Genomic DNA, 18,305 nt, shown 5'->3' with positions numbered 1-18,305 from the left:
ACAGTAGAAAAAGGGTTTGAAAGCAGTCTTCAATCAGCAAAGATGCATACATTTGCTAAAGTAAAAGATGAATGGTAAAATGCCCTCAAGCAAAGCAAATGCATACATACTCAGTAGCTTTCAGGCCCAATCTTTATCAATTACTGTTTTGCACAAAGGCAACTTTGCTGAAAGTTTGTCTGGGTTTTTTGTTTGTTTGTTTTCCCTGCCCCTTCCTGGAATCCCACTGTAGAAGAATGTAAACAAGACTGAGTTGATTGCTTTGCAAAAAGAAAAGGAGTACTTGTGGCACCTAAGAGACTAACAAATTTATACAAATCCTCCTTTTCTTTTTGTGAATACAGACTAACACGGCTGCTACTCTGAAACCTTGATTGTTTTGATTACTTCCTCTCCCTGGAATGTACTTCCTATCCTAGTACCCTAGAATCTCCCTGTAATTACTGCTGCTGTGGTGTGGCTTAAGTGAAACATGTTTACCAAATTATTCTCCAAATAAAAATAGCAATGTGTTGTTTATGCAACATCTCACATCCTAGAATAGTCAACACCAAACTACTCTGTATGAGCAAATCTCATATTTGTTTCCCCAGCATTTATAAATAGTCAGGAAGTGGTGGGGGAAGGGATTTTAATCGTGGGAAATGATTTAAGTGGGAGAGTAATTTGAGCTTGTAATTTTTTTGGTTTGTTGTGAGTTATATTTAGATCATATTAATTCCTGCACTTTCCTTATATTAGTATATTAATGTATTTTAAGTTACATTAAAGGCACCTAGAGTGTACAGAGATACATTATATGTATAAAGAAAAGGAGTACTTGTGGCACCTTAGAGACTAACAAATTTATTAGAGCATAAGCTTTCGTGAGCTACAGCTCACTTCATCGGATGCACTCTGAAACCTGTCATTATATGTATGTAACTAAATAAATTGCATTATGTATACAGAGGGGACTACTTCTTCTCTGTAGTCTTTTTCTTGGCCTTTCCTAATCTACCTTGTCATGAATTATCCTGCTACTACTCTCTTGGAAGACAAACAACACGATTTGACCAATATAAAACAGTGGATTTTGCGAAGTGGGGAGTTAATCTCTCCCATTCAGAGAGGATACGCCTCTGTGGAGCTCAAAAGCTTGTCTCTTTCATCCACAGAAGTGGATCCAATAAACAATATTACCTCACCCACTTTGCCTCTCCCATTCGGTATAGCACATTTTAGCGCACCGCGAGCCATCTGAACCGGTGAAATCTGGCTGATCTCGGATGGGGATGGGCGGCAAATAGACAAAGTCCACCCGTGACGCTCCAAACAACCAGATTCTCCCATCAGGATCGTTTATAAGCCCTGTTCTCCGCGTATAAATTTTCCTACCCCAGTGCTGCTGAGGATGATCCCGGGGCGGATCCCCCATCACCCTCTGACCCCGATCGCCCGAGGTGGCTCCCAGGCCAGGCCAGGCCAGATCCTCTCCTCTCCTCTCCTCCACCCCGCATCCCCTGAGGCGGGGCGGGCTGTGCGGGCCCCTTTAAGGCCTGTGTCCGCCACAGCGCCTCAGGGCAGGGGGCGGTAACGCGGCCGGCGCCCTAGCCCTGACGCCGCGCGCTCCGCCCAATCGCCGGCCGGGTTCCTCTGAGGCGGGCCGGGGCAGGCAGCGGCAGCGGGTGCCGGGGCTGACTCGCCCCCCCCCCCCGCAGGATGAGCATCATGGATTTCAATGTGAAGAAGTTCGCTGCCGATGCGGGCACCTTCCTGAGCCGCGCCGTGCAGGTACCGGCGGCCGGGGGGAGCCGCGTCCAGCCGCCGCGGCACGGGCTGCGGGGTCGGGCCCGGGCAGCGTCTGTGGCGGCGGCGCGGGAGGCTGCGGCCTGGTGCTGGGTGGCTGCTGTGGGGCCCGGCGGCCGGGGCGCGGCTCCGTGCTCGGTCGGAGCCTGGCGCCTGAACCGGGCCCTACGCCGGTCCCCGCATGCCGGGGCGGCGGCGGCGGCGGGGTGTGTCGCAGACTGGCCTGGCCCACGGGAGCCCTGGCCGCGCGCCCCGTCCCCGCTGGGGGGCGGGCATGGAGCCGGGGGGCGGGGCGCTGAGCGTGTCTGAACCGGGCTGTGAGCTCGGACCGGGCTGCCCCGAGCTGAGGGGGGTGAGGCGACGGCGGCCCTTGTCTCGCCTACCCCGGAGCACAGTAACCCGCGGCTGATGCCCGTTCTCCGACGGAGCCGGTGCAGTCGGCTCCAGTTACGCATCGAGACGCCCTGTTTAAAAACCGGCTCCTGCCGCCTCAGGTGTGTTTCTTTCGTGTGTGTTTACACCGCCCCCCCTTCCCCCCCGGCGCTACCGGGGTTTGCGAAGGGAAACCCCAAGCCACAAGGGGGGAGGGGAGGAGGAGTTCAGATGTTACGGACATGGGGCAGGGCATGTACAGTTAGTACCTATCTGGACAGAGCAGCTGTGTCTTGCAACAGCGTTTGTTACAATGTACCGACACAGGGACTGTTAACCGTTTGGGGGGCTGAAATGGGAAGGTCAGCTCCCATCAGTGAGCTTAAAAAAACAAAAAACCTGTATCATCTGAAGCAAATGAACATGAGTGATGTACCTCAAGCAGCTGGCCTGGCCTATGAACCTGTCTGAATGCTTTCAAAAAGATGTACAATCTCTCTGTGAGGAGATGCTGATGGATTTTGATATTGGTTCAAAAAAATTCCTCTTAGCAGTCTTCTGTCTCCAAACTACTCTTGCACAGTATCCTCAGCATTAAAAAGGTGAAACTGGCTCCTGTTCCTTAATCGCGGGGGGGGGGGGGGAGTAGGCTTCTGATCTTGTTATGTAATCACTCCCACAGCAAATCTTTTCAGGTATCAGACTCCCAAGGAGAACGTAGCAACTCATTTTGGGGGGTCATAATATTTTTGATGAGTCACAATAAGGCTTTAAACTTGCTTAAAATTTTATGATGCAAAAAAGAATACTTTAATATCTGGCCAGAATCTAGCCATGGGTCTGAGAAAATAGTACTGTTTTAAATCTTCACATTCAAGAAGAAACCATGTGGATCAGTAGGATGGTTCGTAGAGGTGAGATAGAAACATAACAGAAGACCCAACTTAGTGAACAATCGGTGCCATTAAAACAATCTTAAAGCTGGTATGGCTTCTTTATGGGCTGGATCGTTTCCTCTTCTAGCACATTTCTTTCTTCTATCCTCTTCAAGGTCTTTGGGGGTGTCTCCATACTTCCCAAACTTTTTGTCATTTTTGTCCCCCCAATTACGTAGCAACTTACTCTCTTTTCTCAGTGGACGAGGGGAAAAAGAGGCACAATTTTCCTTTTATTTAAGATCTCGTGATGTAAACCTTGTGACTTTTTTTAATATCTTGATTCCTTTTTTGCATGTAAATCAACTTAAGCCTACTGTAGATCTTTTGCCATCTACCCTGGGTTAAAGTAGGGGTATGCTGCACTGCTGTGAGTCATGGCTTACAACCAGTGCACTGCCATCTAAGTTACTGGTTTTCACCAGTGTAGCTACATCCAAGGTTAAAACCTTAACGTAGACAAAGCCTCAGTGGAAATGTGGAAGTGAGTGTTGCTACATCAACTGCTGACCAAAGAATACAATAAGCTTAATATAAAAAAGCAGGTTCGTGTTGCCTATGTCACACTGCTTGTATGTTGTACCACTTCTACTTCCGCCCCCCCCCCCTTTTTTCTCTCTAGATTTTAAATTCTACAAGCCACTATCTATGTAGGGACTGCAAATAGTGCTATACTCCTTCTGTGTGTGGCAGCATGTAACTAGCACTGCTCTGTGGTTTGTGTTAAACTCTTCTTGTGCTCTAATGTTCAGCTGGCTGGTAGTATGGAGTATAAGCAGCCATAGAAATTGTCTCTAAATGTGAAACATCTTTCCTTCATAGAAGGTTCACAAAGCACAATGTGAAGCAGTATAATACAGTTGTAGAAAAATAACTTCTAAGTGCTTGCTCTAGCTTAGTGTTCCTGAGGAAGTTTCTGGAGATGCATAACAAGAGGGTGCATAATATTTTCAAGAGTACCCAAGCCCTATTCAATTGGGTGCTTTTGAAAATTGTACCTTGCATTTATATTTGGTGGCAGCTGCTTCATCTTCAGGAGATGTAGTTGCTCAGTGCTTATCTTCCCTGTCACTGCCCACTCCACTCCCCAGCTGTTAGTCTGTGGACTGACTCTTAGAGGGAAGCTGTTGCTTCCTTAGAAGAAGGTTGTCTCTCTCTGGGTGGGGAGGACCCTTAAAGGGACAACTTCATGGTAGTGAAGCTTCCTAGCAGTCATCACCCTTGTAAAAATGGGTTCTGCTTGCTGGGAACAAAAGGAAGTTTTTGTGGGGTTGAAGAGTTCTTCCTCATCTTGATTGTCGTTTAAGGAGGAAGGTGTCCAGATGTCCCTGGTCTTTGGGGAAAATAGAATCTCAAACTAACCTGAACAGTAACTGTGGGGAAGATTCCGGAGACCCTTCTCCCAGCCAGCTCCCACAACTAGTATGCTCTCTATCAAAAGCCAGGCAAAAATGGATTAGTCTTTCCCTCCTCCTGGGGCCATACAGCAGAAGGTATACCTCTTGTGTGTGGCCTCTGTTGGAGTTGGGGAAGGTAGTGGTTATGTTTCAGGAGCTCACTAACATGGCCTTTTGTGTCTGAACAGCTCTGTAACACTAAGGTATGAAGGGGTAGATAGAGTTGTTCCCATGTGGAAAAAGCCAGTTTTCCCCTTAAATAAATTGTCCATATTACACACAAGCTGCTTTTGTTATTTGGCTACTGGACTAGATCATGCACTGGTATGATCCAATATGGCAATATGTTACTGTGTCCTAGAAAGCAGTCTAATTTTCTACTCTGAATAGAGCTCTATAAAAGTGTTACCTTTATTTTATTAAAATGTAACACCATCTGCCTTTTTTGGAGCAGCCATGTGCTAGCTATCCCTTAAAAGTTAAAGGCAAAGCTTCAGGCTGCAGAACACTGCCACCTTTACCTTTTCAGTTTTGACTATTAAATACATATGTCATGATGAGGATATGAAACAAAGCCATTTCAAATTTAGAGTTTAAGGTAGCTTTCACCACTTTGGGAAGAACTAGAGTGGCAGCAGTATGGCATTGACTTAGGGGAACATCAATATGAAAATCATTTCTGTCTAAAAATGTTACTATATTGCAAATAACATTCAAAATTAATGTACTTTTCTCTCAATTGAAACTGTACTTGATACCACTTGTGTATATACAGGGTGAATAGTAAAATTGTCCTGGGATACTGGGAAGGCTCATACAGACGTCATTAGGACAACAGAAAGGCTCTTGGAGGGTGCTGTGTCAAAAATGACAGTGTAACTTATTGAAATTAGTCAACCCTAAAAGGTAAACTGTGGTGAATGTCACTTAGCACCATAACTTGTGTGATGACTTGTAAATGCACTTTCCCTGCCCCAGGAGCTTTCATTCTAAAAACACAACAGAACTAGAAATGTCTTCATGTCTAGAACTTCAGTTTCTGAACCCTAAACTTCTTTACGCTACAGGTTAAATGAAAATTAGAAAGAGAAACTAACCAATCTTTCACTTTCTGAGTATGATGGAAAAAGTAAACACAAAAGATGGAAAAAGAAAAGGAGTTTAATTATTAAAAACATGAAAGGATTTGCATTTGTATAAAACTCTAATAGATCCATATATTCTATGCACTCTTGACCATAATTAAAAATACAGCCAAATGGATACCTAAACATAATTAATGTACAGCATCCACCATGCAGCAGTTAGAAACTCAAATATCCTTTTTCTAGCAATTCCACACCTTTTAAGTTCCCCTCTCTCAGATGCTGCTGTGGTGGTGGCGGCAGATTGACTTTGCAGGATGCCCTTCAAATATTTGTGTTCTTAGGGATCCGGGAGAGGGAACTCCCATGTTGTGACATGTTCCTCATGGAGAATGCCTAGCCAGCAGTGTCGTCTGTCTTATGCTAGTGGGCACTTAATCTTGAGCGGTTTTGGTGCTCTGTGGCACTCTCTCCTGTTGGTTCTCTGCCATTCTGGACTTTATTGGTCAAAATCAGTATCATAAACTAGAAACCACGAACAGCCACTGAGAATCATGGCAAGACATCCCAGTTACCAAGCAGGCAGCTGCATTCTTCACTAGCTTCAGTTTCTGGATGCTTTTAAAATGTTGCCCCACAGAATGCATTGGAGTAGTTTCATCTTGAGGTGGCAAAGGCACGGATGATAGTTGTGAGGTTCACATACAAAATGAATGGATGCAGCGTCCTAGCTTTATGTAAATAATAAAAGCTGAGCAAGCCACATCTTCTGGTAGCAGTAGTTGGGAGTCTAAACGGACCTCTGTGTTGTGAATCTGATAAACAAATGATGGAGATGCGCAAACACTTAAACAAACAAGCCAATATTCTTGCAGTCTCTTTTGGTTACTTCTTCCAGACAGGTAATTTCATTTCAACCTTACCTGGATTAGTTTTAGCCAATTAGTATCTGGGTGAGACTTGTGCAGAACTAAGGTCAGTATTCTTTGGCTGGGTCCGAGGAAATGGAGACCTACTCGTATGTTCCTTTTCTAAAACTGGAGTTGTGTTAGAAATCTCTTTCTATAGTAGTAAAGCCACCTGGAAACTTGGATCACAGGTTTACAGAAGGAATTACATTGGTGTACGTTGCCAGCAAAGCTCTACTAGTGTTGCTGCAACTGATAGTGGTAAACTTTTGATTGGCATAGCTAATCTAGGCTAATAAACTCTACCAGCAAAAGCATAGTTTCCACACTAGGGCTGTTTTGCCAGCACAGGTATGTCGGTCACAAATCACACCCTTGACCTACATAGCTATGCTGGCAACAGTTTGTAGTGTAAATTTGGCCTTAGTTCATAATCTGCTATAACCAAGAGCTACATGTTTGAGCCGAACCTTAATGTTTTTATAAACTTCAGTCTGCTTGATGGATAAGGGTCTGTTTTTGAACTGATTCAATAAGGCACTATCTTGATTAGCAAATTTGGAGTCTACATCTGTATTCCAATTCTCGTCATCGAAAGGAATAGTGCATGCTGCTGTTCTTCCTATTAACTCCTTATTCTTACTTTATTTCTGTTCTGGAAAACATGGTTTAATCAAATGTTCCTTTTAGCAAATGTAAAGCAATGTAATGGTTTTGAAATTATTTTTATAAACATTAGAAAACAGAACAATATTAATATGCCTACAAAATAAGACCACAGACAATGTTTGTGCAGTTCCTTGCATTGATGTGGATCCCAGTGAAGATGAACATATGTCCAGTCTTGAAAAGGAGGCACTACCAAGTTACCCTTTTTCACTCTTCATAATGGAAAGAGAAACGACATTGTCCAATCTGATTCCTTTTCCAGTTTAGTTTTGCTTTTGGTTCTCTTGTACAACTTACTGCAGAGAATGTTGAAGTTACTACAATAAAAGTTACTGCAGCCCGAATACTTCTAGTCTGGTTATGTTACATTGTAAACTTGCTAGGGATTTAATTACCTAGCCAGGTTTCCTTCTCTGAAAATGCCCAACCTGAACGGGGTTGTCAGATGAGTATGTAATCTAACATTGGAGATGGAGATGGAAAACATTAAATTAGTTCAGGGGTTAGAACAAGACCCAGACCCACTAGTGTGCAATTTTCTGTAACTGGAGGACTAAAACTCAACCTAAAATGGCTGGTGGTTGCCTATAGTGCTGGAACTTAAATATCTGCTTGTGACGGGCACCAGGTTTGCAAGTGAGGACTGAGGTGTAATAATAGAGCTGTTTGGGAAAGCATATTTGTCTCTGGATCCAGACACACATGCTATGTGCTCTTTCATGAGCATGAAATTTCTCCATGTTAAAACTAAAATCCTATTGTGGTGACTTAAACACCAGTTGAAATAAATAGTATGTTTTAATTCAGTAAGAATTTGAAAGCTCAAACTATGAACTTGCAAACTCAAATGCACATTTGCTAGCTTTCAAAGGTATCTTCTTTTCATTTAAAATTATTTTTTCGGTAATATTAGTAGGGCTTAGTTGCTGAAAACTGAGTCAAGTGTCAGCCTTCAAAAAAGCTTTTACGTGAAATAAAACATAATTAGATAAAGGCTAACATTACATGAGGCTGTTTGTGCTGACCAGACTCGTATTGCTAACCTAGCTCTTTTTAACCAATAGTTTACCGAAGAAAAACTTGGTCAAGCAGAGAAGACTGAACTGGATGCTCACTTGGAGAACCTCCTCAGCAAAGCAGAATGTACTAAACTGTGGACAGAAAAAATTATGAAGCAGACAGAGGTTTTATTGCAGCCAAACCCAAGTAAGAAACTTGTTGGGTTTTTTATCGATACTTCCGTGTTAACAGGCTTGTGTGTGTGTGTACTTTATACACACTGCAGTTCATTGTTCCTGTTTAAAACTTGCATGTACAAAATGTACAATGCTTTTTTGATATAATGCAATAAATTAGCTCTTAATTCTAATGCAAAGACTTGACTACATAAAACGGCATCTGGAATCTATAGTAGAATAATGATTGTGTGAGGGTTGTCTCAAAACATCTTGAGATATGACAGGATCAGAGCCTATCTAAGCTATGCAGGGTCCGTCTTCATCAGTACTAAGATGAGAGAATTCCCCCTACCCCAAAGGAAAACAAAATGCTCAGGAAGATGTGTTGATTATTTAATAGGTGTCACTCTTCCCACAGTCTGTATTGTCGCTTCTCCACCATTGTATTAGGGGCATGATGCTGCTTGATATTTTTCTTTGAGAATAGGAACTTGGGTTCTGATCACTTGTCATGTTACCTTTAGTGACTCTTTACTAAAAAGAGTTTTGATTAGACCTTGGTGAACAAGGCCAGCATTCTTCTGAGTTTTGCAACAAATCTGTTCTGGCCATGCTAATTGCCCTTCTGGTTTGCTTTTCACAAATATTTGAGTGGTGGTTTACTAGGAAAATGTTCACAAAACTTCAAGCTTTCATGTGTATTCGTGGAAACCAAAAGTGCTTGTGTTTTTATTCAGCTGGAAAATAAACAAGATCGTGATCCTTCCTGATAGGTCACACACAAGCAACAAAGCTCAAATGTCAAATATTGGCAGTAAATCCTTAAAGTGAGTAAATTCAAATAATCTGCTCGCAGAATAAGACTAAATTCATCAGCTAAGCTTCTCATTACAAGCTGTTGGCTTAACTCCAAGTTGTAAACCTACTATCCTGGCCAATCTATAGCTTGAATTATTTTCTTGAGTTATATTCTATCTCAATTCCCCCTACAGTTTCAATTGGTTATAATCTTCTTTTCCTCTTCTAGATTCTTTTTTTTATTAGTGGGTCATATGATTCTCATTAACTAACATAGTTTAAATTATATAAACTGTTTGTTTGTTTTTAATGTCTTTTGGGGTGGATGGGTTGATGTAAATAACAGTTAACTGAAATCAGATTTTTTTAATCATTATTTAATCATCAAGCAGGAAACATTGATTTAAATGCTTAATCTTTATCTTACTTTACATTTGTACTCTTTTTAGTTATTTTCCTAAAGACAGGTTGATTTTAATGGTTACCAACCAATGAGAACATACTGATTTTCAATTAAATATAGCCTTTACACTAAATTTGGTGCTTTTTCCTAACCAGAGGAAACCTTCTCTATAGATATTTAAGCAACTATATAGCTTCACATACATTTATTCATAATCTTAACATTAACATTTTTAAATTAAAATATTAACTAATGCCTTAATTTGCTAGATTAATTTTTTACTCATTTACATTGAGCTATATTTGGATAGAAATTGGAATTCAATTAAAAATGCACAAACCAATTTTAAAACTGTTTTATCGAACAAAAAACATCTTAAATGTGCTGGACAAAGTTTAGCAAACCCGTTTTCATTTGACACTGGCCTAACAAACAAAGGAAGTATTATCCGTAGTTATTGAATTGAACTGTTTGTGTATGGTCACTGTTCTTCAAAACTTCAGTACTACTAGATCTCATCCGCACACACCTCGTTTTTGATTCAGAGATTGGAGAGAAAACATGCTTTCCTGCTTTTTTTTTTTTTTTTTTTTCAACTTTCAGTTGGCTTCTCAATGAACTAGTCATTGAATTGAATACATTGAAAAGAAAATATTCTTTCTGCACCTGCAGAAGTGGCTACTGCCATCAAAAGCTGGTTTAGCACTTTGTTAATAACAGACTCTGGTTCCAGGTGCTCAGCCAGTGACTTCCACCAGTTTGGTGAATCTAAAAATTTCACAGCAAAAGTGGTATACTGCTTCAATATTTTTACTTAATTTAAATAATTGTAATAGATTATACTGAGTTTAGACCTTAATATATTTGAAATTATGGCAGCCTACACTGATTTTTTTTTTTGAGTGCATTAAATAAACCAAATTTCGTTTTTTATTTAAAAAGTTGATCTTTATCCACCCTGCTTAGGGTTCTATCTTAAAGTGCCATGTACAATTATAGCAAGAGCCCCTCAATTTATGATTCAGTCTGCATCTGCTCATCTTAAAGTAATAGAAAAGCAGTGTCAAAGTCTCTGTTACTCTGGAAGCTGTTCTATATGCTTGGGTTAACTCTTCAATGGGATAGGTATAACACAGACTTTACTCTGTTTAATTCATGAGAAGTACCCAGATCTGTACAGAAATACAGCCTGCATGCATTTCCCTGCCTCACCACTGCAGAGCGTTCTTTGGGCTAAGGTCGGAGTCCTCTGCAGGTTTCCATGTTCCTCCTGCAATGCATGGCTTTTTTTCCTAACCATGGAGCACTTTAACCTTGGCTGGTCCTGCAGCTATACCAGGGCTTCCTGCTACAAAAACATCCCGATCTCTTCCCTTCTCCTGCCCAAAACTTCCTATGTGGCTGTGAGTCTTCCCTGACCCACCCAGCCTCTGTTGAGGTTAGAAGGTTAACCTTCTAAGGTTAGTGTCACCACCTTGGTTTCTGTTCAGCTGTTCCAAATCCCAGCTCCCTGTTGAGGAGTTAGGAGAATCAGTTTTCCCCAACTTCAGCCAACCTCCTTACATACCCATAGTGTGGTCAGAGTACAGTCACTAAGGGTAACAGCTTTCCATTTTCCCTAGCTTGGTGGGTACACAAGCGCTGTCAGCCCACAGTGGATTCCGTTTTTACACAGAGGTATTCACTGATAGAGCAATTTTCACAACTTCATAGTAGCCATTAGAAATCATAATTTTTTGTAGGCTGTTCACATCTTCACAGTATTCCATGGGAAGCTGGACCTAAACTGTAGCAAAATACCTGGATTCTGTGACATTCTGGTGTGGCAAACTGGAAATCCTGTAAAATTCTCTTAAATTAAAAGATGGGTGTTTTTGATTAATTCAGCATGGAATTGAGTGTTACAACTGGTATTGTTCAGATATAAAATTCAATTTTATGGTGTTCCACATTTAGTTTAATATGCCACTTTTGTATTAAAGCCTAGTTGCTTTCTAGAACCTGTCAGAGGTGAAGCTGAGTGTTTTGGTCGCTGCATAAAGTGGTGAGTGGGGCTCATAGTATCCAGGAGGGAGTAAGGCAGTTTAGCTGCATATGTCTGCTAAAATGAGCAGCAGTGAAATAGTTGACAGTATTGATGCAAACTGTCATCTTTGGGTTTCAGTCTTACACTTACCTCAACAGGTGAACAGTTCATGCCTCTCAAAACTATTGTTTCAAGCATCTTCAAAGTTTTCCTGACATCGAGAAAAATAGAAACACTTCTCTTAACTGAATGATGCTGAAATCATGGAGCACACTTGGTGCAAGAGGTGGATTCCAGAGTAAATTCTGTCGCAGCTGGATACACAGGCCTTGAATAAAAATATAATTAAAAGCCAAATTCTATGACACCCGCATGTTATAGTTCCCATTACATAAATAGAATGGCCTATAAACAAAAATGCTAGTTCCATTCTCCTCTTTGGGGCCGAGGAGGAGCAGATGCTGCAGAGAGCTAAGTTCTTTGCTTCCTACAACCATAGGATGATTGCAGAAAATTTTGACCTCAGTAGATGAGTGGCTGATAAACAAATGGTATTGGAAAAGATATGACTGCCCAAGCTAAGTAACTTTCCTTCCCCTTTCGCTCCCTTCTCTGTCCCCACACCTTTGAAATGGTGGGGATTCAGACATATAGAGAAGAGTTTCAGTGTATTTGGCAACAAGTCACGCTTATCACAGTTGGTAGCTAGAACTAATGTTCCCTTACTCTAAAAGTAAGCAATACTTCCTTACTTTCCCTTCCATTGAGTTGCTGGAGGAGCTGTGCGTTCACAATGCTTGGAAATGAGACAGGTCTCACTCTAATGCTGATGGACAGAATGTGGGGCCCTTACTCCAGAGGCTGGTCTCTTCCCCTTTTCCTTCATATGGAGCTGCTGCTAGGAGCAGAGATGCAGTAATGCTGAGGCAACAGTTTCAGGTTCCCCTTCTGACCTCAGTTGGGCCATCTACTTGGCAGGAGTGCTATGGGAGGTTGAGCTGAGTTGTCACCCTGGCTTGACTTTAAGTCTAGGATTCAAGTCTAGGTTCCAGTGCAGTATCTGATCTCTCTTAATCAGCAAACTTAAGGGCCTGAAACACTTGTTGAATTTATTCACTTAAAATTTAAACTGTCTCTGGTTCACTCAGACTATAAATAATAAAATTACAGTGCTTTGAGTCTCTGGCTTGAAATAATAGAGGAAATAAACTTAAACACTTAAATAATTTGGGTTTCTGGTTTTAAGAGAAAAAAATAAACAGCTTATAAAATGTCTCACTAAACGTTTGATGAGGAGCCTGAGTCATTAACTACAGTGTAAATAATGAATGGATGGCAATATCTCAATAATGCTATCTAAACCTTACTTTCAGCTCTGAATTGTATTTAGTTCTGATCTAATCTGAAAATACTCAGTTCAAATCAGCTATCCCTCTTCATCTTGAGTGTCACACCTTAATCTGTTTTTCTCTAAAACAGTAGATTAAGCTCCTTTAATGCTTTCTGCATAAATGCTTTATTTGGTACCTTTAAAACGTTTATATTTTCTCTCCACAATCCAAGCACAGCCATTTTTTCCTATGAGTAATGGAACTAAAAGCTCTGCTATAAAAGAATGCTGGATTCTAAGTCATAGTAATGGATATGTAAACAGGGTGAACGGATTTGTTTATGCTACAGTTAAAGGGTACAAGCAATCACTAATATAGGGAAAGCCTACTTGGCGCTATACAATAGTCCTTACCCCAAAATGCTACTGTAGCTCATGAGAAACTTGTGGCGGATGTGTATGTGACAAGTGCATGACAGTTTCAGTGGTAAGCATAAGCGTTCTTTATGAAATCAGAGATCAGCTGAAGTTACAAAACTCAGATCGTGACTCTAGCCAAGTCAAAGTTTGAGGTGTATTCACATCCAAGGCTCAGTGTCAAACCGATCTCTAGCACGTAAAGAGTTTTGAAATATTAAAGAAATGAAAGCTGAAGAGAGCATAACTTGTGTGGCTTCTAGATTTCATGTCTTTTTTTTTTTTATTTAAAAAAAAACAAACCAAAAAACCCCTTTCATACTCGACAGATTTATTCGCTACATGTAATGATATCTACTGCTGACTCGAGGCAGAATTTTTACTAAGTACTTTTGGAAACAGACATCTGTGGGCTATAGGGAAGAAGGCTGTGTTCTGTTCCTGGTAAATTCAGAACTGCTTACTGAGGCCATGTCTACGTTAGAGAGCTTACAGCGGCACAGCTGTACTAACGCAGATGTGCCACTGTAAGATCTCCCATGTAGTAGCTCTATGCTGATGGAGAAAAGCTCTCCAATCAATATAATTAAACCCCACCGCCAATGAGCGGCAATACCTATGTCTGCAGGAGAGCATCTCCCACAACTTAGTGCTGTCCACACCATAGTGCTTCTGTCAGTGTAATTTGTGTCACATGGGTGTGGGGTTTTTTGGGTTGTTTTTTCTTTTTTTTTTAAACACCCCTCAGCAACATAAGTTATACTGACAAAAGTGCTAGGCTATGTCTACACTAGCTTACAGATGAAATCAGTCGGAACTGCAACTGCATTTAATGACAATGGAGTATGGCTTGAGTGTTAGGGATGACGTACCCCGCATAACAGCTAATACTGGTGATGTGTAAGAAGGTATGAATTTGCTTTATTACAAGAGCCTGTGTTGAATTTTCATGGATAATATTAGAAATACTTGTATACAGAGCAGATGGAGATTGTGACTAACTTTTCACAGTTAGTGACTATCACTTTATCTGATTTTGTCAATTATGTAATACTTTGATATTCCTTGAATGAATTAGTTAGTAAGTTGATTTTCTATGAGTGAAGATTTTTTTCATTACTGCTTTGATTTACAGTAATTGCACTTCAAATTCACAAATAATAACACTTTTTTTTAGATGCTAGAATAGAAGAATTTGTCTACGAGAAGCTGGACCGCAAAGCACCAAGTCGTATGAATAACCCAGAACTACTAGGCCAGTATATGATTGATGCAGGGAATGAGTTTGGCCCAGGAACAGCATATGGTAAGTTTGAGCCAAGGAGATGACTCAAATTTCAAAAAATAACTGCACAAATTTATGTATTCAATGTACATCTTTGAGAATATTAAAACTCTGAAACCTTAATCTAAAATGAAGATGAGGGTAGCATTAGTTATAGCTGCTGTTGGAACCCTAACTCTACCCCCCTAGTGGATGCATAACTTTACTACCTGAACAGATAGCTCACATTTTGTTTCCCTATGAACGTTGAGTCACAAGGGAAAAATGCAGTTCCTTTCTTTTGAATACAGTGATTTATTTGAAAAAGATATGAAATACATATGTACTGTGTTCAGAGTAGAAATGCTGTGGGAAACAACTACGTTCTTGTTTAAAATCTCAGTGCAATTTCATAGTCCTGACTCTTTTTTTAAACTATTTTCTGCAAGGGATTATTAGAATTATAGTAGACTTGTTCATGGATATGTTTCGCTACTCCCCCAAAAAGGTGGTACTCTATAATGTCATCTCTGGCATTTTCCAGGAAAATTTTAGAGACTGGGTCTTAATAACATGAAATCCAGGTCCCATTTTCTCTTAAACCTTCCCATCAGTTTAATATAGGTAACAGTTAAAATTAACCAACTGTTTAATATATAGGTATATTGTTGCCAAAATACACATACTACAAAGCTTAATAATTTTCATTTCAGAACACAAGCCAGCTGGGCAAGTAAATTTAAAAAACCTTGTTTTGTGAGATGAATTTCCACAAGGAATTGAATCGTAGATCTTTGCATCTGAAATTAATAGGATTTTCTGTTTAAGTAGAAGATAATCTACTCTTTCTGTTTGAAGCATCCACGTATAGATTTTCACAGAAAGTGTATGGGTATAACTTCAGTAATGGCAACCTTTACAATCAGAAGTGACAATGCACTTTAAACATCAGTGGCTGGTTGTCCAAGTATTAACCAGACCTGAAGCTTGCTAGTCTTAGTTTTAAAACAAACTAAATGAAACGCAGCTGCTTCATACCAATGTGTGTAACTTCTTTTAAGTATGCAGCCATTGCAACTTGATTGATTCATTCTAGGATGCAAAAATAAGTAAGTTACAGCATTAGGTTTCAAATGATGTCATTGCATGATGCTTAATATGTTGCGCAAGGATGAATTTTGGTAGGAAACTGGTATTGCTCAGCACTTGCACTGAAAAGTTCCATACCTCAAGGGCATACAAAACAAACTTTGAATGATAAGGTCCCCAGTCCCTTTCCTATTTTAATTAATTAAAAATTCTAAGAACAGTAAAATGTGTGATCATTGGAAGCATCTGATCATGGTGTCTCTCTGAAGTTGTTTTCATAACCCTGTTCTTCAGAATCAAATTTACTAACATTTTGTATTAAAGTACAAATCCTACCTGTGTCTTCAAAAGTAGACTTTTTCAGAGTTTACATAAAATGCAAAAAGCATTCTCAACAGTTGACATTTTTCTATTTAGCAAAACCTTGGATGGGTGAATCAAACTGTCAAAAGGGAGAAAATGCTTCTGGACTAATACTAACAATTAGAACTTTCATTAGCAAATGCGAAATGGAATTGCAATAGGTAGTACTACTATCACAGTGTTATAACTATTCAATAGATTAAGATCTAACAATGAATGTTAGTTCCTTCAGAACTTCCAGTTAGTGACTTTCATTAAAACAGCCTTGGTTCTAACTTTTTCTGTAAAAGATATTTGTTTAGCATTTGTTAATTCTTCAAAATGTTGGCCTAAATTCTTGTGCTTGTAGAAATTTGCATAACCACCTATAGGAATCACTGTTTAACAGCCATCTCTTCTCCTTTGCAGGAAATGCATTAATTAAATGTGGAGAAACACAAAAGCGAATTGGAACAGCAGATAGAGAACTAATTCAAACATCTGCTATAAACTTCCTCACTCCTCTAAGAAATTTTATAGAAGGAGATTATAAAACAATTACTGTAAGTTGACAAATGTATTTTCAACACTTTGTAAATAGTTTTAAATATAAACATTTAAGTAAAGGGATAGATAAATCATGGAGTTTTCTTTAAACTTACAATAAGGAAAAAGCAGTTGAGACTTTTGTCTTAAGTAATGCATGTCGTGGGGTTTTTTGCGGGAGGGAGGGGGCTGTCTGACTCAAGAAAATTTTCTTGAAAGTGTCTTATCTTGGATAAGAGTTAAAATAATAGTAATAAAAATCTGGATCTAATTCTGCATCTAATTATGCCTGTGGTTTCAGTTTTAGGAGGCTGCTTGTATGCAGTATGTTACAAATATAATCCACAGTAATAAGTGAGTGATCTTTATGCCCACAACTTGTTTCATGATCCTTTATACCAACTGATTTTCCTAAACTTCCAGAAAGAACGCAAACTATTGCAAAATAAAAGACTAGATTTGGATGCAGCAAAAACCAGACTGAAGAAGGCAAAAGGTGCAGAAGCTAGAGCTGCAGTAAGTAGAATAATCTTTTCATTAAAAAAACAAGAAGTTCACCATAACTCTCCACATTTGGGTCTCAAACATAGACAATTCTGGCCTTATGCAAATTGTAATTACTTATGCTAGAAGCCAGACACTTACTTATTTATATATATATATTTTTATATAAAAAATTTGGTGGTTTGATTGTTTACTAGAAGTGTGGGAGCATAAGTAGACTAGTTGGGAGCCTTCAGAAGGCTCAACCTTGCCCTATGCTAAATATTCTTCTTTTTCTTTGAAATGGCTTTTCACACATTTTACATAATTTCAGAGAACTTATCACATCTTGCTACCTTTTTACATATCAACAGCTACAAGTCCTGTTACCTTAGGTATTAGCTTGCTAGGGCCAGTATAGCTTTTACACATTTTATCAAACATAAAAATCCCAGGAACAACCATTTCCAAAACATTTAAGTGGCCTCATTCATCTTAGTTTTATCTCAAGTTATGTTGTGATATGCTTACACGCATTATTAGATTTTTGTTAGTTGGGGAAGGGAATGAATCTCCTGATTTATTCAGAGGAACAAATTACTTGCTGATCATTACTATAGGACTAGTAATAGAAAAATACTTTTTCTTGTAAACATTCATCTGTCAATGTTTCATTGGTGGTAGATCATGAGACTTCCTACCTCTTAGGGTACATCCACATTGCAAATTATGGTGTAATACTTGTATTAGCTTTAATTTAGCTAGCATGGATAACACTAGCAGTGAAGATGTGGTGCGCAGACCCTGGTGTTGGCTAGCAACCAGAATATATACCCACTCCCACTGGGAGGTGCACTTGAACTGGGGCAGCTAGCCTGCACTGAAGCTCGTGACATCACGTCTTCTGTGCTAAAGCTAGCACAGGTATGCCTACCTGCATTTTATAAAGTACACCTCAATTTGTGATGAAATTAAAGGTACATCTACATTACCATCTTGCTTGCCTATACTTCAATTCCAAATCCACTTTAGTGGCCGATAACTCAAACTAACAACATTTTAATGCTTTTCTGCCTCTTGAACACTGGGTTTCAAGCTTCCAGAGTATACACAAAGGGGCCTCTAAAGTCTTACTGTGCAGTTGGTAGTGAATGTTCAGAGTAGAAGCCAGAAGATCAAGAGGGGGTGAAGAAGTGTAAAGGGATTGGTTCGGGTTACCATGGATCATCCTTTATTTCTGAAGGACGTTTGCCTGGCTTGATGGCTGTAGTGAAT

General features: G+C 39.9%; 1 protein-coding gene and 1 long non-coding RNA gene across 8 annotated transcripts in view; one reads left to right on the top strand and one right to left on the bottom strand.

Moving 5' to 3' along the window:
• Positions 1–1,586, bottom strand: part of LOC122461295 — a 54,238-nt gene extending 52,652 nt beyond the window's left edge. The window contains exon 1 of one of the 2 annotated variants that reach the window (XR_006283194.1): positions 1,378–1,586. This is a non-coding gene — a long non-coding RNA (uncharacterized LOC122461295). The remainder of the gene's footprint in view (positions 1–1,377) is intronic. The other variant, XR_006283193.1, reaches the window with a different exon arrangement.
• Positions 1,587–1,629: 43 nt separating this feature from the next.
• Positions 1,630–18,305, top strand: part of SH3GLB1 (SH3 domain containing GRB2 like, endophilin B1) — a 32,926-nt gene continuing 16,250 nt past the window's right edge. For 3 of the 6 annotated variants that reach the window (XM_038412362.2, XM_043520544.1, XM_043520543.1), the window contains exons 1-5: positions 1,630–1,773; positions 8,219–8,360; positions 14,484–14,612; positions 16,431–16,564; positions 16,971–17,063. In XM_038412362.2, the coding sequence (XP_038268290.1) occupies positions 1,702–1,773; positions 8,219–8,360; positions 14,484–14,612; positions 16,431–16,564; positions 16,971–17,063 (570 nt within the window). In that variant the 5' untranslated portion in view covers positions 1,630–1,701. Of the gene's footprint in view, positions 1,774–2,261; positions 2,283–8,218; positions 8,361–14,483; positions 14,613–16,430; positions 16,565–16,970; positions 17,064–18,305 lie in introns of those variants that run through there. The other 3 variants (XM_043520545.1, XM_043520546.1, XM_043520547.1) reach the window with 3 other exon arrangements.

This window comes from Dermochelys coriacea, chromosome 8 (genome assembly GCF_009764565.3).
Source record: "Dermochelys coriacea isolate rDerCor1 chromosome 8, rDerCor1.pri.v4, whole genome shotgun sequence".
Taxonomy (NCBI): domain Eukaryota; kingdom Metazoa; phylum Chordata; order Testudines; family Dermochelyidae; genus Dermochelys; species Dermochelys coriacea.
Note: the sequence above shows the minus strand (reverse complement) of the source record. Positions and strands in the feature narration are given on the sequence as shown.